The sequence below is a fragment of the Camelus dromedarius genome, chromosome 15, assembly GCF_036321535.1.
Source record: "Camelus dromedarius isolate mCamDro1 chromosome 15, mCamDro1.pat, whole genome shotgun sequence".
Lineage (NCBI taxonomy): Eukaryota > Metazoa > Chordata > Mammalia > Artiodactyla > Camelidae > Camelus > Camelus dromedarius.
In genome coordinates this window covers 31,236,612-31,258,301 of record NC_087450.1, presented here as the reverse complement: position 1 = coordinate 31,258,301, position 21,690 = coordinate 31,236,612, and the positions used below count along the sequence as shown (strand labels likewise).

General features: G+C 44.3%; 1 protein-coding gene across 4 annotated transcripts in view; it reads left to right on the top strand.

Moving 5' to 3' along the window:
- Positions 1 to 21,690, top strand: part of PRKCE (protein kinase C epsilon) — a 472,047-nt gene that overhangs the window by 168,541 nt on the left and 281,816 nt on the right. For all 4 annotated transcript variants that reach the window (XM_064494525.1, XM_010997167.3, XM_031466941.2 and 1 more), the window contains one exon: positions 7,391 to 7,454. In XM_064494525.1, coding sequence (XP_064350595.1) covers positions 7,391 to 7,454 — 64 coding nt within the window. The remainder of the gene's footprint in view (positions 1 to 7,390; positions 7,455 to 21,690) is intronic.

Genomic DNA, 21,690 nt, shown 5'->3' with positions numbered 1-21,690 from the left:
TGGTTGGTTCCTGGGACCTGGTTACTGGGGGTGGGAAAGCAACATGTCGGCCAGTTTTGAGGGGCGTTTATTGATGAAGCTCTTTGAGGGAATTGGAGGCTAGTAATGGGTAGTGAAAAAAGGTATTGACTTAAATTTTGTAACAAGTTAACTCAAGGACACGATTTTTAAAAATCAAATGGTCCAAAATAGCGTAGCCTGAAGAATCATGCCCCTTTCCTGATTTCTGACCCCTCAATCCTCAGTCCTTGAGGCAACCCCTGATTTCTGTTGATTAAGGCTCCTTTTAGTGATAATCTATGCAGAACAAGTGTGAGTGTGTGGGTGTGTGGGTGTGTGTGTGCATACCCACATATACACCCATTTTATTCACAAGGTAGCCTAGCATAATACACACATTACACCTTGCTTTTTTCCCCCAGTTAATGTATCCCAGAGAGAGTTTCATATAGGTCAGTACATTTAGATCTTTCTATTTTTTTTTAGGACTTGGATAGTGATCTACCAAATGATGTCCCATAATTTATTTAAGCCGTCTCCTATTCATAGATAATTTCAGTCCTTAAGGTCATTAAAAACCATTCTCGAGCATTTGGTTTAATTCTTTTGTTTTGCATATGAGGAAATTGAGATCCTCACACAGAAAGACAGATTTAGATATTTCAGTAAGCTCTTAAGCCTACATTTTGGATGTGTGTTTCTTGCCATTGCTGTATTTTGATCACAGAAGACAGAGAAGGTGGCTGTGCCTGTGACTGTGTTTTGCACACGTGGGTGGGTGTGTGAATCTGTGCCTACACAGGTAGGTGTACATCATGTTGTGTGACAGATGTGTTCTTGAAAAACTCTGAATGAACCCTTTTATTTTTAAAAATGGAATATGAAATTTTAAATGCCCTGAGGGTGGGAAGATGATTTGTTATTTAAAGGAAAATTGTAGAGCAATCCTTATGTGAAATGATGGCTTCTTTTTTTTTCCTTTTTTCAAAAATGACTTCATTGAGGTATCATTTACAAGCAAAAAAATGCATCTATTTTAAATGTGTGGCTTGATATGATTTGATAAACATATACATTCATGTAACCACCACCCAATTAACATATAGAAAATTTTCATCTTCACCCAAAGTTCTTCTGTGGCTCTTTGGCTTTTTGTTTTTGTTTTTGGTTTTGTTTTTAATTGAATATATACTTTAATATTGTAAAACACAGTATTCAGAAAATGATTGAATGATTCTCTGTGCCTCCACCTCCAGAAGATCACCAGTAGGCTTTTTGTCACTGTAGATTAGTTTTGTCTGTTCTAAAAGAATATCATGTAAGTAAAATAGTACAGTAAATACTCTTTTGGCTGCTTTCCCCTAGCGTTCGTTGTGTTGCATCTACTAGTAGTTCATTCTTTATTGCTGAGTAAACGTCTATCATATGGGTGCAGTATGGTTTGCTTATTCATTTATCTGTTCTTGGACATTAAGGTTGTTTTCAGTATTTGGATGTTATGAATGAAGCTGCTAGGAACATTTGTATACATGTTGATGGCTTCCCAAGGAAATCATCTCCATGATTCAGTTGTGCAGATCTAGTTTAAAGTCAGGCCATTCATCCACTGAGCCCATATGTACAAATGTGTATTAAATCCCTCCCCTGTGCCCTGCAGGGATGTACACTAAAGCCTACGTAATATCTTTGCATTACCATGGAAGGTGTTAGAGAAAGAAGCAATCCTCCTCTCCTCTTAGTGCATGAAAGTAAGTGCTCTTGGAAGCCTGTGAATCAAGTGGAACCCTTAAAAATATTTAATTGCATGTGCTTCCTCTGCTTTTTAATCAGCCAGTGCACTTTACCAATAGGAGCAAGCCCCTCAAATGAAGAGTCTTTATTTAATTGATGGCTAACTCTAAAATCAGCACCCAGCAGCTGCTCAAGACTTGCCCATTGTAGTGCCTCCATATTTTGTGCTTTCCAAAAAGCAGCAGCGAGGAGGACGCCTGCTGCAGGAAGGGCTTCTGCTCTGTCTGGCTTGCCTCTTCTGTGGCAGGCACCTCGGGGGACAGGAGTGTGCCCAAGGGCCTCCAGGAGACACTAGCCAGCACTAAAGGGGCACAGGCCTTGGGTACTGGATCCTCTGCTTTGGGTGAGAACCCCTGAGTCTTCTCCATTCTTCTCCCTCCTACTTCCTCCTCCCTTCCTCCCCACCCTCCTCCAAGTGAAAAAGAAAGTCTGTTACCTAGAACTTGATTGGTGCAACATAGGCAGTGCCAGCCTCTCCTTTTCCTTTCTGGAGTCATCCTTTTCTGACCCGCCCTTTACTTTTTGCTTCTTTCTAGGCCTCAGTGCCTGACAACAGGTGGAAAGGGAAACGAAACTCGAATTGGGCATGTGTGACCTTTGTGGGCTGTTCTGAGGAGAGGTTTGCCTAGAGGATTCCAGTGAAAGTTGAGGCTATGGTTAGGAGGAACTTTGACTGCGAATTTCTTACCTCGTTTGCCTCAAACTCGGTCACCCCAAAACACAGGCACGCAGACACCTGTGGGTCACAGTGACACACAGCAGCAACACCCAAGCCAGTTGCATGGGTCGGGTGCAAGCCCAATGGTCAGAGCTCCTTGCAGGTCAGGTGTGGTGTGGTGGGCGGAATATCGGACTCTGAGAGTCAGGAGCTGAGGGTCTGCGTTCTAACTCTGTCACTTACCTCTGGCTGTCCAGCTCCAGGGGACTCATCCGCAGAGACTACCATGTGAATGGTGCCCCCTGCAGTTGTGCAGTGTGTGTGTGCTCTCACTAGCTGTGTTTATCTTCCTTAATCTCAGTTTTCTCATATGTGCAATTGGGCTAATAATCCTTGTTACCTTGCAAGTTAATTGTGAGGAATCAATGAAATAACAGATGTAAAAGGCTTTGTGAATTGTCAGGCACCACCCAAAAAAGAGCCTGTGTTTCTTTTCGCTTTTCAAAATTGCTTTTCATGGTTTCTATGGTTTGGGCTCTTTCCCCTTTGCTTTGTTTCTGACTCACTAGATTGGAGCTCCTGTTTATGCCCAGACCTTCCCCAAGGGCTCTGGGGGACAGGTGAGGTCTTCAACGCATCGCTCTGCCTTACACCAACCTACCTGGGGAGCCAGTCAGTTGCACCAGAGGACAGCTGGAGGCTTGCAGTTAAGAGAACCCTGGGTCTGGGTTGTCAGGGAAGGCTTCCTGGGGCTTGAGACGGGACCTACCTCAGTCATTTCTCATGTGTGCTCCAGGCAGCCCTCGGTGGGAATCTGGCTGAAAGCTCTCTGAAGCCCAGTTTTTCAGTCTGAAAAGTAGAGAATATGTATTGCTGGCCTCACAGGAGATTAGATGAACTAATGCAGGTAAAACTTCCAGCTGTGTCCCAGACCTAGTAGGTGCTCAGACAACACGTGGTCACCCTCCTCTCCTCTTCCTCTTATAATCACTTCAAGACCCTCTGATGACCAGGGCTATAGCCTTTTTTGCTGCTGGATGTGAACCTCTCACCTTAGTTCTACATCTGATATTCACAACACTGTAAAGTCATCAGATGGTCCTGGAATAACAGGTAATAACATCAACTTTGGGTAAGAAAACGCCTTTTGGGAGAGGTTGGGGGGAGCTTGATAGAGTAGAAAGAACATTGGACTAAATAGTGATTAAAAGACTTGGCTTTTTAATAATAGTACAATTACTGCATATTCTGGGTCAGGCACTATACTAAGCACTGTACATAGATTTTCGCATTTAACATCAGGACAGCCCAAATGTCACAGGACCTGTTATTAGCTCCATTTCACGGAGAAGCATTCTGAGGCTTAGAGAAGAGAGTTGCTTGCTTCAGGCCAGAAAACCAGTCAGTTCAGTCTTAAACACCATGTGCTGAGCAACTCCTGAGTGCCAGGTGCTTTGCATGTGTGTCTTGTGGAATTTCTACAACAACTTGTTTCACAGATGAAGAGACAGAGGCTGAGGTTCAGGGAGAATAAATAATCACCTGGCCTGTAAGTGACAAGCCTGGGATTCAGCCCTGGTCTGATTCCAAAGGCTGTGTTTGGCTCCCCCATGGTTCTGCTGCCTTGCTTCTGGCCTCAGCTGGAGGGATAGCCAAAGGTGCTGGAGGTTGAAAAAGAATCATAGTCAAAGAAAACAAAGGCAGTATCTGAGAAAGCACATCAAGTATAGGTATGAGGTTCAAGGAGAGTTGATAAATTGGCTTGCATCTGGGAGAATTGGGAGGAACCTGGGGCCTGGGAGAAGGGGCTGAAACTAACCCCAGGAGTGGTTGGGAGGAGGGAGGGTTTCTGCTTTTATGTAGTGCCAGCTGCCTGGTGGCGATGCCGACTCTCAGCTTGCCGGGGTTGTGCAGGGCTGGGCACCTACATTGCTTCATCATCCGGACCACATAATTGTGAGCAGGATTTGTGATTAAACTAATTTGGCCATGAAGTTGCAATGCCTGCCACCCTCTTTTGTACCTGATAACCCCTCCAGCCATCCACATTGAAGTCCCACCACCCTGGATGGATTCTCAGAGGTTCCTCACTCAGCTGGCTGGGGCTCAGCCAGCGCTCTGCGGCCATCTGCCCAGGCTGCAAAGCTCTTTGTTGCTTTTGGCATGTTTAATAGCTTAATTTCTATTTTTCTGTTTGGAAATGCCGTTCATCGGCATTGAGGCAGCAGTGGGTGCTAAAATGGTTTCTGATTGCTATCTTGAATGTTAATATCCTAATTCATTTTATCATCCATGACCTGTCCCCCCTGCCATGAGTTCTCACTCCCCTTTTGCAAAGATAGGCACGCCGCCTGCCTGCCGATATGCCTCATAGCCCATCTCATTCCTTCAGTCTCCCTCCCTGCTTTTCTCAGATACCATTGTACTTTGCCAGTGAAATCCACAGCCGTGGGAAATCTTTGACTTGGAGGATATGAGAAAGTGTTTCTTTTTGCCGGCAGGGTTTAATAGGAATGATCTAATCTCTAAAAGGCATACATTATTTAAATTCCATGCTTTTGGACAAGGGGGCCCCTGATACTTTTGAACTGTGGCGGGGACAGGATTCTGGTTGGGCTCTCTTCAGTAGAGCTGACTGTTGGTTTTCCTGTTTGTAATTCAGGGCAGTGGCCAACTTATGCTGTGGCAGGGATCATTATTAGGGGTGAGGGTGCTGGAGGACATTTTCTTTACCCAGAAAGCTAAAATCACGGACTTTTGGGGCAGAAGGGATAGGGAGAGTGATCTCCTGGCATCACTAGTGTGTTATTTGGTTCTCATCTGTATTCTACGTTCAAGATCCTCAACCCAGGTGAGAGGCCCCTGTGAGGCCACTCGACAGTTCCCTGCTCTCCCTCCCTCCCTCCCTGCCCTGTCAGAGCACCTGAAATGTCACAGGGGCCTCACCTGGGGGGCATTGAAGACCCTTGTTGATGGAACTAAAATTTTGAGGGAAACATTAAGCCCTTTCAGCCACTAATGGCTGAGTCTGGAAATAAAGTGGGGTTCATGAATGGCTCAGGGAACCTGTATTAGGAGTGGAGTGAGATGTCAAGAGGACAGACCCAGCGAGCATCAGTTCAAGGTGAGCTTTTACCTTATAGGGAGTATATGGTGCTCCTGATACAGCTGCCTCTTCTTCCCTTCCTGCCTTCTTGGAATATCACCTTGGTGCAGGTGACCTGCCTGCCTGCCTTCCTGGGGAACGGGCTTGGAGGGTCAAATGATCCCAGAATAGGCTCTGGGAATTCTGAGCCTTTTCCCACCTCCACAAAGGTTTATTGGGTGTTTCCCGAGCATCAGATAGTAAGCTAAGCACTAGAGGTGCAAATAGGATTGTCACAGCCGAGGAGAGAGACCTACAGACCACATATCAAAGCTTAATGGGAGCTGTGGTTGAGATATGTATGTGTACTGTGGGAACAAGAATGAGGGGGTAATTACTTCTGACTGGGAATATCTGGAAAGGCTTCAGAGAGGAGGCAATAACTGCCCTTGACCTTGGAGGAGGTGGAGATGTTCACCAGGGCTGACCCTTCCTAAGTAGTACTTGCTAAATGTGTGCCTACTCAAAAGAAAAGGAGAGACAAGTGGTTCCTGCCCTCAAGAAAGTCGCAGCTTGTTGAGGAGACCAGCCAGGCACATCTGAGCCAACTGGAGCGCTGCAGAGACAGATGGGATTGCGGAGGCTGGGGTGGGTACCAGGGGTACTCGGCGGTCCGGGATTTCTGGAGTTGCGACTCTCTCTCGTGGAGAACAGTTTCTGTAAGGGCAGTTCAGACCTTGGAAAGATATCGATTGCAAGAGGCCCAGTCCCTCTGACTTTTCCCACTAGCTTGGTTCTGTATGGAAGTAAACTGTGGATTGGGTGGTGGGGAAGGAGGGAGTGAGGGTTGGTGAAGAAGGTTGATGGTGAGAATTTAGCACTATTGGCTGTCTCTTTACAACCCTGGTAGAGTCTGGGGTTTGCAAAACACACGCACCAGCACATCCCCTGAGCACGGGGGCCCCTCAGTCTCCCACAGTCAGCACTGCATGCCCAGCCTGTGCTGATGCTGCTTCTTCCACCTGGAATGCCTTCCCTTTCTTGCCTTCATGAAGTCATCCCAGGCTGCTCTTTTACAGTTTCAGGCTCACCAGATACTGTGTATCAGTTATTCTCTATCTCTCATCATTAAGCTGTGTTCAGCATTGTTCTCTGGTTTCTTTTAACACCCCAATGAGATGGTAAACACTTTGAGAGCAGGAATAGTGTCTTATGCTTTTATCTCCCTGTGAGCAATTTGTGGAGTATAAAGAACAGGGGCGCCTATAGATAGTCTTGGCATTGAATCTCAGCATTGCCACTTACCGGGGAACTCTGAGATCCCTTATCTGTGAAATGGGATAACACAGGGTTTCATGAGTTTGAACATCAACCTCGACACTACTGGCATTTGGAACTGGATAATTCTTTGTTGTGGCGACTCTCTGTAGGGTGTTTAGCAGTATCCCTGTTCTCCACCCATTAGATGCCGGTAGCATCACCTCCTCTCCAGGCATGACAGTCAAAAATGTCTCCAGATATTTCTGTGTCCCCAAAATGTTTTTTGTGTCATGTGTCTCCTGTGCCAACTCTCCCTTATGCAGCAAAATTGCTTCCAGCTGGGAACCACTGTGTTGACACTACCTTTTGGGTGTGCATCAGACCTCCTCGTTACTGCTTTCCCTAACATAGTAGATGCTCCATAGATGCTGCTTCTCTTTCATCCCTACTTCACTCAGCACTTGGCATGTTGTAGGCTGATGGCATGAATGGGGCTGTGACCCTAGGTTTTAGCAGTGTGGGCTGGAAAGGTCTTGGAACTCTCGGGTTGCCCCCACCATGCACTAACAGAGTCACTGTCATTTTCTTGATTGCAGATTGATCTGGAGCCGGAAGGAAGAGTGTATGTGATCATTGATCTCTCGGGGTCGTCGGGTGAAGGTAGGAGAGTGTGACCTCTCGTCCATTGACCCTCTGTCTTTTGGTCTCTCCCTTCCCTCTTTGGCTGGGACATATTACAGTGACATTTAATTAGTTGGCAATCTTTAAAGGAAAAGGTTATTTCGAAGATGCTTTCGTCTGTGTACCAAAAGGGACCAGCCATCTGTTAACTTTGGTGGAGCAGAGGGAAGATTTTCCATTTAACGGAGTGAGGCCAGTAAAGCAGGCGTTCTGCACACGGGTGATGCTCAGGCAGGCTTCAGTGGAGTGGCAGCCTCTCCCTGAAGGCTTGTGGGGGCTGGGGGGGTGTTGCGTGTGTGTGCAGTGGAAGGAAGTAAAACCAGTTGGTCTAACAGTATTCAGAAAGGAAACAAATAAGTTGTCAAATTTCAGAATCTTATTTATTAGAGCCTTTATAGAAGTGTTCCTTTTTATTTTACCAGTTCCTTACGCAAGCGAAAAGCTCTGCCCTTAAAGAGAAATAATGGGGTGAGGACATCTGCTCCCCACTGGCTGATTAGACAGGGTATAGATGTTCTCTGAGAGTTGGGTTTTCCTTCTTTCTTCTTCTCTCCATCTTGTCTTTGCTCACTTACTACCTTTCAAGGCTGTGTGGTGAGGGCAGAGCAGTCGGGGTAGGAGGGAAGACTGGATGGTAAAAATTTGTCCACGTGGGAACAGGGAGATGGTGGCAGACTTGGGCTTGAGGGAGGCTGGGAGTTAGGACTGAAACTTAGTTGTTGGGACCATCTTTCCTATCCTCTCTGTGGACAGGGGACAAAACAGTTGGCTTAATATTATGGCAGAAAGATGGGGTAGAGCAAGGTGGGTTCCTCTTGGCGATGAGAAAAAAATGACATTTAGAGGTTGTGGCCTGAAGGGAATGGCAGACACTCGGGTCCCTCAGCTCCTGGCTGGAAGACCTGGGACTCTTACAGCACCTCCCCAGAACACGGGGGATTAAAAGCACAAAGTCACAGCCCCACACGCCTACTTGAGGGATGAAGCTCCAGTTTAAGGTTCAGTCATGGGAAGAGGGACCACACAAGCAAATTTGAAGGAGCTGGTCAGGTGATGTGCTTGACAGCGGAGCCTGATGATTTTCATTTGGCTAATTTATCACCCACTTTCAACAGGTGTTCAGAATAATTTAATAATTGTGTGTACATGGAACTCATAATAGAATTCAGTCCTCTCTTAATAGATCTCAATTATTTGGCATAGGTTTAAAACTTTAAACATCCTTCCAAAATTGGTCTCTTACATTTTCCGCTCTTTACTGCAATTACATTTGGGCGTTTCCAACTTTCCCTCTCGGCTCTGAGCTCTGAACAGCCAAGAATAGAAACTGTTGTAGAAGATGTGGAGATTTAACACTATTTCGTATGAAATATTTAAGATGTACAAAAGAGCCTAAAGAATAATAAAATGGGTACCAGTGTATCCACAACCCAGATTAAGAAGTAAAGCCCCAGGGGTTAAAGCCTTGCATTACTTAACATAGCGTGTGATCCCAAATTTACCAGAATAAAAGGTATTACAGCGGTCTCCTGACTGGCAAAACATTTGATGAGCAAAAGCAGTCCCCCTTTTTCCTTACATAGCCTACATGCAACAGGATAATTAATTAAATATTTTTTCCTGTGCCAAGATACTGGGCAACCAATGGAAGGCTTGGATTATTTTTTTGTTTGAAGAGATTAATGACTTGTAAAATGGTAAAAAGTGTCCTTTTTTACATTGGAGGAAAAGGATATGGGCAAATGAATGAATAAATAAATCAGAAGCAGTTGATTTTTTCTCTTCTTGCTTCTATGGCTTCTTGCATGTGAATGGCCAAAGCAGTTTTCACTGGGCTGAATTCTTAGGCTATTTTTTTAATCTCTTTCATCTAAAGAAAATAGAGTTTACTTTAGAAATGCTGACACATGCCAGACTCTGAAAGTACTAGCATGTGTTGCTCTGAAGAAAAGGAGAAGTTTTTCTGCTCTTTTTCTCTTGCTGTTCCTGAATTTGGAATTCTTTTTCTAGATGGTGGGAAGGGCTTCCAGCAATCTCTTCGAAGAAGCTGATCTTGGTGTGTTCTGTTTGTATTCTACACGTCTGTTCCCCTAGTCCTGCAGCTGGGACTTTGAGGGCTCCTAGTCCAGAGGTGGTTTTGTTTTTGGAAGGGTTGGGAGGATGAGGAAGGGAACAGAGAATGAGAAGCCACAACGTTTGTTACCTAGATTGTATGAGAAGGGTCCAGTGTGAAACATGGTTGTTACACCCAGACTGTGGACATTCATTGGTTCTTATTTAAGTCTCTTCCTTTAGTGAAAAGTCCTAACTCTGTATTCTAAGAAAGGGTGAGAAAGAGAGTTGAAATGAGGCATAGCTGACATTTTCACGACTCTATTTTTCTGCCATCACGCATCCCCTCAGAGCGCCTGTTTCAAGTGCTCCAGTCCCATCAATGGAAAAAAAAATCATAGAATATTTGCACAAACTTTACAACACATGCAAATACCAGGGAGCTCAGAGAGAGGTGTGGGGGTGAGACTGTGTGAATACACCCACTTCTTCTGGGATGTGCCAAAGGATTCTTTTTCTTGCTAACACACTGTAGAGGGCCTGGACTTTTACGTCTGCTGGAGCTGGAGCTAATGTGATTTCTGACTGTCTAATAAAATTCCATTGCTTGCATGTCCTGTGTGGTTCATCATAATGGGATTTGACGGTGTGTGCTTTAGCTAAACCAGGCAACCTAACCCCCGACGTAAGGGGTCAGGCTGGATGACAGTTCAGGTCATTTCTGGTCGTGAAATTTTGATCTTCGGTGTAATTTGAATAGACATCTATCAGAGTTCCAGGCTGAGGGCTGGCTAATATCTGTAGCCGGAAGAAGCTGTTGACAGGTATTGTGTCAGGCACTTTATGTATATTATCCCTTGTAGCAAACCGCCTTGGAATGTTTTGTACAACCCTTGAGGCTCAGATGCCTCTTAGTGTTTGCTTTTATCATAACTAATGAGCATGTGGCTTCCTGGTAAACATGGCATTACAGGCTCACCAGATACTTAAATCAGAGCATAATTAGCCCAGGTAAAAGATGCATAAACAACAATGTATATAATCCTCAATTGTGCAAATTGTTATTTCCTGTTGTTCGTATTAGTTAGTATTTCTTCCTTTGTTGTGATGTAATTTGTATATTATTTCTATTGTTTAAAACAAGATAATAAGCCATTATTTGCAGGCTCCCAGGGAGGGGCAATCAGAGCCTGACCTGGGGATTTCTAGGCTCTTCTTCCCCCGCATTCCTTCCAGGTGTGTTCACCCAGGAGAGTTCTTCAGAGTGTAGACCACAATAGACAGAACAAGAAGTGGGCCTTAGTGGTATGTTGGGATCACCAAACTGTTTCCCCAATAAAATGCCGAAGATACCAAATAATTAGAGTGATTTTTGCAGCACACCTGTCAACAAATGATGCAGTTTGATCAGGTTCAGGAGTGAGTGCAGATTGCGGAAGCGGAAGATGGAGAGCAGGGCGCAGGGGCCACCCCCCCCCCCTTCTTCCTGAGGCCACAGGCTGCAGAAAGCATTCTGCCTCCTCTCTGGGACCAGCAGCAGAGAGAGTAGAAAGAGCACAGCCTTAGGAGTCCATCAATCGTGAATATAAATCCTGGCTCTCCTTTTTACTAGTTGAGAGTTTCAGATTTCTCACCCATCACTAGGGATAATCAGATCTATGGTAGGTACCATGATGGGATTGCTTTAAGGACAGTGCCCTGGCATATACATATCCTCAGGGCCCTGGAGACCTGAGGGCCAGGAGGTGGGGAAAGCACTAACCCAGTGCCCAAGAAGGAGCAGCAGGCAGGGTATCCAGGGAAAGAATTTGAGGGCAGGTTTCTCAATCCAGGACATGGCATATTCAAAAGAGCAAAGTGACAAAGAGGCAATTTATAGAATAATATCTACATCTAGCAGGGGCTAGGAGATTGCTTTTTACAGAGTTCAGACATTTGCCATAGTTTTGCCCCATTTTCTGTCTTTCTCGTTCTTCCCTGTCTTTCCCCTCATGAAGTATTTCCCAAAAGGACACTGTCTAGCTTGTCTGTGTCCTGTGGCCCTTAGTGTTAGAAATGTCTCCTTGTCAGAGCCTGGGCTTGTGCCCTCTCTGCTCAATGCAGGCTGAGAACATGTGGTCCCCACACTCTAACTGGATCTGGGTAAAAGCCCTTCATATATTTGAAGACAGTTATTAAATCTCTCTTCTTCAGGCTGAATCAATCAAATCCCTTAACGTTTTTGAAGAGATAGTTTAGAAATCTTACCTCACCTTTGCAGCTCTCTTCTGGACTTTTTTCAAGTTGCGCAGACAAACAGATACGATCGCACCTGATTTGCTTCATTCTAAAATTGTAACATGTGCAGAGCAAGTATTACCTCCGTGTTTGGAGAGATGGTCAAGTGACGTGCCCAAGGCCAAACAGTTGATTACAAGGCCCTGTTGGGTCCTGACCTGGACCATGGCCCCAGTCATGGCCCCAATAATGAGTTTGCCAACATGACAGAGACCTCCTTGCTGCTTTTAAGATTTTAGTTCTTTTCTTCAGAATGCTTTTTACAGAAATAGGAAGGTAAAGTTTTTATTTTTGAATCCAGAGATGACCTAGAGAGTCCCTTTTATAAATAAGCAGATCTGTTCTCCACTCTCAGAAATGAAAACTTCCATGGTCGCAGTTCAGGAACTCAGGCTCTCTCTACAGAAAGAATCCATAACTAAGTCTTGGTTCTGCAACGAGACTGGACTCAAACCTCAGCAGGTTTGTAATCTGTCTTACCTGTGTCCATGGTAAGCATTAGAGCAGTGCCTTCAGGGTCGAAATGGAGGGGTGGGACTTCCTCTTGAAACTCTGCCTCAACCAGTGGGAGGCTTCTATCTAGATAACATCTTTCAGACCCCAGAGTCCCACTGAAGCTTCGGTTCACAAGAATTCTACCTTTTTCCTTAGAATTTCTGTAGTATTTAATCTGATGCCTTCTGATTGTCAGGTAATTAAGAAGAACCATTCATTCAAGTGAACAGTACTCACCAATTCACTTTAACAAATGTGTTTAATTTGGTGCCCGTGCTGAGTTTGGGGACTGGGAAGTGGAAAGTGAGAGATGGTGTTTACAAGAACACATGGCCCTTGACTTCAAGGAGCTTGAAATTCAATTAGGAACCCCAGACTTACCTTGGATATGAACATGTGGTTCCCATACTGTCACTGGCCCTGGGTAAAAGCCCTTCATATATTTGAAGATAGTTACAGGACAAAAGCGTTAGGAAACAATGCAAGTCAATATTACATTGAGTGACTAATTGGGTGTCACCTGGAGTTCTCCAAATGGGAATAAATTGAAGCTGGAATAATGCAGGGAATTTCAAGGAAGAGGTAGGGCTTGGGCTGAAAGGAAAAAACGGGTAGACTGGATTGACGGAGAAGACGCGAGGAGGCCGTTCTGAGTAGAGGGGATCATGTCATCATTATCAAAGACAGCTTTCTTATTTTTAGGTAAGGCTGGTATTGACACCGTAAATTAAATAGGTGCAATTTGTGTTCTCAAGGAGCTTTCAAAGAAACAGTCATCAGTGTTGTAGATAGAGACTTTCATGCTATGCAAACAAGAAAATGAAATACCTTAAATGACTGAGCTGTGTTTAAAGGGTAAAGCATGTGTCTTCATGGTCGAGGCCTCTCACTCACCTTGGCCCCCAGGGAGGAGAGATGCTGCAGATCAAGTTTGGTCAAGTCTGGGACATGGAGTAAAGCCCATTTAATAAGCACAGGACTTATTAGGTGATTAGAAGGCCAAGCCCAGGTACAGGCATCCCTTTGTGGTCTGTTCTGCATGTTCTCTTGGACCTCCCTCAGCAGTCTCGTGGCGGCCCATGGTAAGCACTCTACCACCCTCAGCATTCTCCTCCTCTCCAGCCTGTCTAGCCAGTGTCCCAGCATCAAGCCCTGACATTCCCACTCTAAAAGCTCTTTTCAAGTTCTGTTCAGTCTCTAATGAGAAACATTGCTTGAGAGGTTAAAGAGAGCCCTTACCCTCCCAAATAGGGGACGTCAAAGCCAGGCACCCACTCTAAGGAGCTGATCGTTCTCCCTTCTCTGAGTTGCTCAGGCAATAAAGTCATGGTCCTTCTCACCCCACAGGGTCCCCAGACATTCATGGACAAGTTGGATTTGCCAGTAGCGTGTGGAGAACAGAAACAGCCACAGCATTTGATAAGAGTGAAATTAACAAAAGCCAGATGTTCAAAAACATCGATTTTGCAATGTGTACCCCACCCTGCATAACTACTTGCCATTGATACTCAGTCTCCAGATTTTTGGCTCCATTCTTTGTCCTGATGGAATACATGCCTGTTCCTAGAAGTGGCCATATGCACCAGATGAGACAGGGGGAGTCAGCTTGAAAGCAGTGAGTACCAAACCCCCATTAAGGGGTTTATAATGTCACAGAGAGACAATGCTAAAGTGTTTGATGAGAAATAAGCCAAGAAACCCTCATTTCCTTCCAAATAGGCTCGAGATGCACAGCAGTTCCTCTGAAATGAATCATCCACGGTTAACAACACCAACTGCCAACCATTAGCAGATGAAAAACAGAATTGAATCCTGAGTGTTTGGAGAGCAGGGCTCTTTAGGATCACTCCCAAAGCCTCCTTCCTCTCTGCCATTAAGGGAGCAGAGATGTGCATTTTCTATTGACTTGTGTGCCTGTTTTACTAATGAACTAATGGAAGGAGGAGGAGTCATGTTGAAGAAATAAGCTTATAGAAAGGGTGGGTTTATAATAGATCCTTGGTAAAGAAGTGAGCCCCATGTTTCCTGGCATGGTCTCTGATTCTGCCTCTGTTGTCTTGCTATACATCATCTCTGTGCCTTCTTTATAAGAAGATTGTTTCGGGAAATTCATGTTTGCAGCTCAGATCATACTGGGTCAAAGTGGCTTATAATTTAATCATTTACTGTTGTTGATGTCCTTGTGATTTGGCTTAAAACAAAAGGGTATTTCTATTCATCTAACCTAATTTAGAGAGTTGTCTTTCAGGACCAATTACTTTATTCTTTTATCTAGTTGAAATTGGCCAGTGCTGACAGTTTTATTGATTTTCCTTATTACCTAGCTTCGTTGAAACACTCACATTTTCACAATCAAGTGCACTCACCGTCTTATTCGAGTTGCTAACCCTGGGGCTTTTATCTTTCTCTTTTATTGTAAACCTTTGGTGTGAGTTTACCCGCACATGCACAACTGAGAATGAATGTCTCTGAATCTTCTCTTCCATCTCCCCTTGGTCCTTGGTTTCCCTCATTGGAAGCATTATGTATTTACTTATCTAGAGAATACTAGGTCCTGGGACTGTAGAGCTAATGAAGATGGTCCCTGCTCTGGGCTATCTGTTCTCTTAAAGAGGGAGGCAAACAGTAGACCAGTAAGCACAGTAATGTGTTTCACCAGTTGGGTAGCTGTTGGGAGAACAGGGTGCAGTGGGACCACCGTGGAGACTGCTCTTTCTGGAGTAGGCAGTCAGTACATGACAACCACCAACACTTCCATATGCTCTCATCTGCTCCATGGCAACCCAGAAAGGCAGGTAATAATGGTTATCCTCCTTTCTGGGTTGAGGAAACAGAGCCACTGTCCACTGAAGGTACATCTGGCCAGAAGATAAAATAAAGGCAAACAACTGAGACTTGATTTACCAAAATGTGAACTCAGGAAATACATTTGATTTATACATTCATTCAACCTATGCCAGTCACTCTTTCTGGTGTTGGGGGCACCTAAGGGAACAGCGAAAACTGAAATCCTTACTTTTAGAGGCCTTCCAATCTAGTGGACATGCTTGTGGGGTGGGAGCTGTCTTTGCAAGATATATCACACGCTGGGAATAGCAGTCGTCTCTGGGGAAGGGAAAGGGTGAATTTAGAAAGGAAGGAACCTTTCTTGTCAATGCCTATCATCTTGGTTTTCTTTCCCATTTATGTGTATGAGCTGTTAAAACAGTTAGAAAATTTGAAAAAAAATCAATTAAATGGAAATGTGACCATTCCATTACACACAGAGACTGTGACTTACCCATGGCCAGAGGCTCTGACAGATTCCAGAAGATCTAGGTAGAGAGGAATGACCTGCAGGATCCACGGCGTGAACATCTAAGGACAAGATGCTCCAGGCATCCACGATGCCCACTTCATGTTCTCTAGAGCTCAACAGACCTCTCTGCTTTGCAGTGGGATATACCAAAATCAAGGATTCCCTCAGATTGTGCCTGTTGCCAAGGACTGAGCACCCCCGACATGGGGAGGCAGGTGGACCTAGTAGCCAGACTCTCATGGAGTGAGTGATGGATGAATTATGCACACAGAGCATTAATTCCAGGGAACCGCTGGCCTCTGCGTGCCCAGCCTTGATGTAGAGAGGCTCACACTCCTCTGGGTGGACAATCCCATGGGAGCGTTTTGACTAGCACGGGCCCCTGCTTTCTAGCATTTAGGGCCACCTGCTGCTTATCCCAAGCTTGGTCATCTCCACAAACTGAGAGGCTGCACTAGCTGGGGTGCCTTCTGCCCAGCTAAGTAGGGCACACTGGCTGCCACTGGGTCATTCCTCCTCTCCAGGCACTCAAGTCTGTCTGTTTCCTGACACTGAGAATAATGGTGATGTTTCGTTCGGAGAGCTGTTCTCTGCAGCAGGAACCCATGGCCTCAACTATTAGCCAGGTGTGAATTCTTTGGGAAATGTCAGAAAGAGTGAACTCAGGGCAAGTTTGCTTTCAGGTGTATATCTGTGTTATTGGGACTAGGATTTCAGAGACACCTGCATTTTTAAAAATATATTTTTATTGAAGCACAGTCAGTTTCAGAGACACCTGCATTTTAGCTTGTGTACCACAATTAGTCAATTACTGGATGTACCAATTGATTCAACAGAGGTATATGGAGAGTCTGTTGCCTGCCAGGCACCATGCCAAGAGCTGGAGAAACAAAGATGGAAAAGACATAGGCCTTCAAGTTGCTCCCAAGCTAGCACATGTCCAGCAACTAGTCATCTGTTCTACTTGGACCTCAGTGGCCTCCATGGTACACAGAGAAGGCGTGGGACTAACAGCCCCTTGTCCCTCTGCAGTTCTGAGTTAAAACCAAGAGGAATTTGTACAGAGCAGAACACCTGGAAGGAGGAAGGGAAAGAGAACAAAAATTTGAAGCCAAATCTCTGTCCAGAGATTATTTTATTTAAACCAAAATCAAGCTGCCATTTTATCATCCCTATTTTACAGATGGGAAAACTGAGGCTTAAAGAGTTTTAAGACTGGGAATCACCCAGAACCTTTGAAAATGCAGCTTCTGACTCAGTGGGCCTGGGGTGGGACCTGAGATAAGCATTTCTCACCAGCTCCTAGGAGGTGCCCCTGATGCTGGTCCTCAGACAGCACTTTGAGTAGTGAGAAGTTATAAGATGTATAATTTCCCCTCTGAACCCATTTCTGTGGGATTGAAAATTAAGAGGGAAGTCTACTTTCTCTCTTGCCCAACTTCCAACCATTTCTCCCTTCTCAAAATCAATACCTTTGGATCCTTTTTCGTTTAGTATCCTTTCTCTCTCCATTCTCCTTTCTTCTGGGAAAGAGCTGAGAAGGCACTTAGTATATTCCTAATGAGGTAGCCAGTGCCTGGGTCCTGGTGTTCCAGTCCTGGCTTTAATCATCTGTGGAAGGTCAAAACGTATAACGTCGGTGTTCTTCAGCTAGGAGAACAAGCACCAATTTATACCAGGAAAACAAAAAGCAACCAGTCAGGATATTGGATTTTTTGTTTTGTGTTTGCTTTTCTATAAATACCCTCAAGTATTGAGTAGTGCTTGAATTTGATCCCACTGTGCTAATTTTCTCCTGGATCCTGGGGCTTTAATTAAAATAACTCACCCAGGGACCTTGCTAGAACTTACCTCTGCGCGCTCGTCCTCCAAGGTAGGCAAGTTGCACCTGCGTTTAATGGATGGAGAAACACAGAGGGAGTTCTGGATTAGGTGCTGGGTACACAGTAGGGACATAATTTTTTACTTGTCGAATAAATGAATGCATGATGAAGTGAAATAACAGGAGAAAGTGTTGCTTTGAAAGGAAACTATGGAGATAAACAAGGTGTTTGGACTGACGTTGCTTTGAATAATCTGTTGTTTCACATTTCGTTGTACAGCCAATTTCACGGGTGGGCACGGGCCTGCACGGTTAAGCTTTCTGTGCCTGGTACTTATTAGGAGTGTTCTGAGGCCACCTCAGAGCCTCCACACACACCAAGTCCCCAATTATAATACCCTGTCACCTCCCTGTTAATTCGACTACTTCTCTATTCTTTCAAAATTTGATTTCAAGGTTCCCTCCTCCTGGGGGCCTTCCTACGCTGGCCGACCCACCCCACCCACTGGTTCACACACTGTATCCCCTCCCACACTCCTCTGTGTCTTTCTGTACAACTATGTACTCATATATTTATATTGTATCTATAACTAGAGTCCTGGTTTTACCCTGCCTACCCCAGTAAGCCACAAGTTATTCAAGGGCAAAGACCTCTGGAAAATGGGCTTAGAGCTGAGAGCTGGCCCCATAATATAGCACTGAGCCTAGAAGGCTGTCCTGCCATTTGGACTACACAAAGCCAGACTGGGAACAGGGGTCATCTCTGTACTTGGCGCCTCTTTGTCCACTGGGGACCCAGACCAACCAAAGCCACCATGAAACTAGCTACCATGGAGGCCTGGACAAAATCCACGGAAGCCTGGATTATCGTGGGGCCTCAAAGGGCTGAGCACAAGGCCCCCAGTTAGTTACACTGAATTCAGCATAAGCAGCTTTATGATGAAATGTAGTGGGAGCAACCCCTTTTAGTGAAATCGGAAGCTTGGATTCTGTTCTTGGCCTTGCTTCTAATCAGCCAGTTGAAGGTGAACAAATCATTGAGTGTTTCTGGCCCTCAGTTGGACTGCACTGACGGCATTAAGATACTATGATCCAGTGAATGCTTAGGATTTTGGATTCTCTGAGTGAAGACTTTCTGAATACAAGTGTGAGCCAGTGAGAAGGTTTCCTGATCTCTCTTTATATTTATCACCACGGAGCCAGACTCAGTTATTCCTCGCCGAAGCACAGAATCCTGAGTAGTGGGTGAGACATAGTAGGTGTCTAAAGAATTTAAAATGTGGACAAGAAAAGAAGGAGAACTTATCCTGTGGCTCCTTAGGGCAGCTTGGGGACCAGAGGGGTAGAAGTTCCAGGGAGGCAACTTTCAGCTTAGTTTAGTAACTACTTATTAGCAGTTAAGTACATTTGAGCAGTCAGTAGGGAGCTCTCCATCTCTGCAGGCTGAATGAACATTTTAAAATATTGTAGAAAAGATTCTTCTTCTAATGGTGTTTTGTAAGATCTGAGTATCTGTAACATAACTTCCGTAAGTATCTACAAATGGCAAATAATAAGGCAAATGTTTATTTTATTTGAAAAAAATCCAAGGTCTGCATGGAAAAAAGGCAGAGAAAAAGAGTGTATGAAATGGGAAAAGGGGATCAGTTGGATCTCAGCATCTATTTACAGAATAGTTCTCCTTCTTGAAAATTTAGGCAAAAATGGAAATGTTAAAACTTGAATCTTGTTTCCAGAGATCTAGGGAAGGGTTCTATTTGAATGGACCTCAAATTGTGTGAAGACGTTAAGTAGAAAAATCTCTTGTAACATCAGTATTCACCCCTTAATTCTCTCTCACACGTGGATGGATGTGGAGTTCACTTAGAGTGGTCCATTGGTGTGCGTCTGTGAACAAGTCCATCTCGGGGAAGGAAAAGGGCCATAGAGGCCCCTGACTTGAGGGAAAACATCATTTCGTCATGCTTTTTCATGTCTGCTGGGAGGTAAGGATTTTCTCCCCAAATTGATAAGGGTATTGCGTGGACGCTACAGAAGGGGAAGGAACTAAGGTTTCTTTGAGAAGGGTTTACTCAACCTCTTGCCCTGAGAAAGGGTTCGGTTTGGGGTCGATAGATTCTCACTGTGGTGAGTGATGATTGCCATGAACAAGCCAAACAATTTAATGCCTGTGTGAGGTGGGGACACCAGGAAGGTGGTTGGCCCCCTCCTCCCACCCACCATTGACCTACTTTGTCTAATGCTTGAAATTACCTTCAGAGCTTTCACATTAATAGTGTGTTTTGATGCCATTAGATAGCTAACTCTTCCTTCCCTCAAAAAAAAAAAAAAGACCAACCCTTGTAGAAAGATGAAACCCTAAGCCCTCGAAGTCCTTTAACCTCCTTGTGCATTGAGGACCAGCAGCCAGGTTTGCAGTCCCCTCATTTTGTGCACGATGCTTTCTAAAAAAAGCATGTCTGAAGGGCAAAGGAGTGAAAGCTTGAATAACTGAGTTAAATGTTATAATGGGAGATTCCCTTCCCAGAAAATTAAAATATACTGTGAAATTCTCTCATGTCTCATTGTGTAGACACAATTTTTAGTAATATTGCCACCATCTTTTTATCTCATTTGGTCATCCGGGCAGCATGTCAACCTGCTTAAGTGCCAGGAGGATCTAACTGAGGCTAAACAGGGGCCTTTGCTGCCCCCTGAGGACCCTTTGCTGATTTGCTGTACTAGACTCTCTTCTCTAAGGGAGAAAAGATGCACCTTATCATAAGGTCAATGTTTTCACTTTTTTCCTTAACCATCATTCTTATTTAACAAAAAAGAACAGGAGGTAATAAACTATTCAATAAAGGCACAAGTGCTTTCTTTAGACTCTAGACCCCAAGAAGGCCAGGCCTGTGTCTATTTTGGTCTCTGCTGTACTTTCATGGCCCTAGACAGTGCCAGCGTACCACGGTGCTTAGGAAATGTGTGTTCTGTGAATTAATGAGTGACCGCTGTCCAGGTAAGTATGGCGAATGTGTGGAGGCGGCAGTGTGGCTTGATCAGCAGAGAGCACTGCTGTGAGATTTCACTGCTGGCTGATGGTGCGTGTCCATGTTTGGCCTCTGTGCTGTTTGAAGTCAAAATGTACGTAAGTCAAGAACTGCCTGTAATAGGTGGGTTTGGGGTCACGAGGGCCATCGGCAGTGCGCCTGGAGCCTGGAAGACAGACTTCACCTGCTTAATTACAGATGTCCATCTAGCTACTCAACCTCTCCCTGGCTGTAATTATGGCCCTTGAAGCCACTAGACTGCCAGGCCAACTAGAAACACCTAGCTCTGCCTGTAGAGGGACCTACTTTGCTTTTATTTTTAATTTTTTAAAACAGAAATCAAACCAGTGTCCTTTGGACTCAACACTCACTGCCTGTACGGCATGAAGCCGTCACCAGGCTTCCTTGCCTTAGAAAACCAACAAATGATAATTCTTTTGTTTGACTTAGGGAAAAAAATACCCACTGTGATTTGTTTCCCTCATATCAATCTGTCCTTTGGGAATTAATTTAAACCAGGCTTATCCTCCCTCCCTCCTGCTATATGTACCTATGAGCCAGATTGAGAAAAAACATTTCTGTTGCCTTTACAGCCTTCGGACCCTTCACTGACCTTGTCTTTACCTTTTCTTCCCCAAAGGTAACTACTATTCTGAATTTTGTCTTAATTTTTTTCTTGCATTTCTTTATGATTTTACCACCTATATGTATGTTTTCTTAAATAATATATTGTTTTGTTTAACCTCCTTTTTAGCTTTATTTCAATAGTACCACCCTACATAAATTATTTATGATTCATCCGTATTGATGTGTGACTGTAGTCATATTATTCCATTTATTAATATCTCAGAATTCATTTATCCATTCTCCTATTCATGGATATCTGGCTTATTTTCAAGTTTTTGTTATTAGGGACAATACTGCATTCTGGGGCACACTTGCATCTATAGTTTCTTTATGTTATTTACTTAGGTGTGGAACTGATGGTTCAGTAGGTCTGTGTAGTTCAACTTTACCAGGTAATGATAAATTATTCACTAGGTAATGATACATTGTTTATTAGGTAATGATAAATCGTTTTCCAAAGTGACTGTACCAAGGGATGCTACCTCCTGACATGTTTGCAGTTTCCAGTTACTTTACACCGTCAAAATACTCAGTGTTATCAGACTTTAAAACTTCTGCCATTGTGGTGGGTGATATATTATTACAGTTTTGTATTTCTCTGATTATTAATGAAAT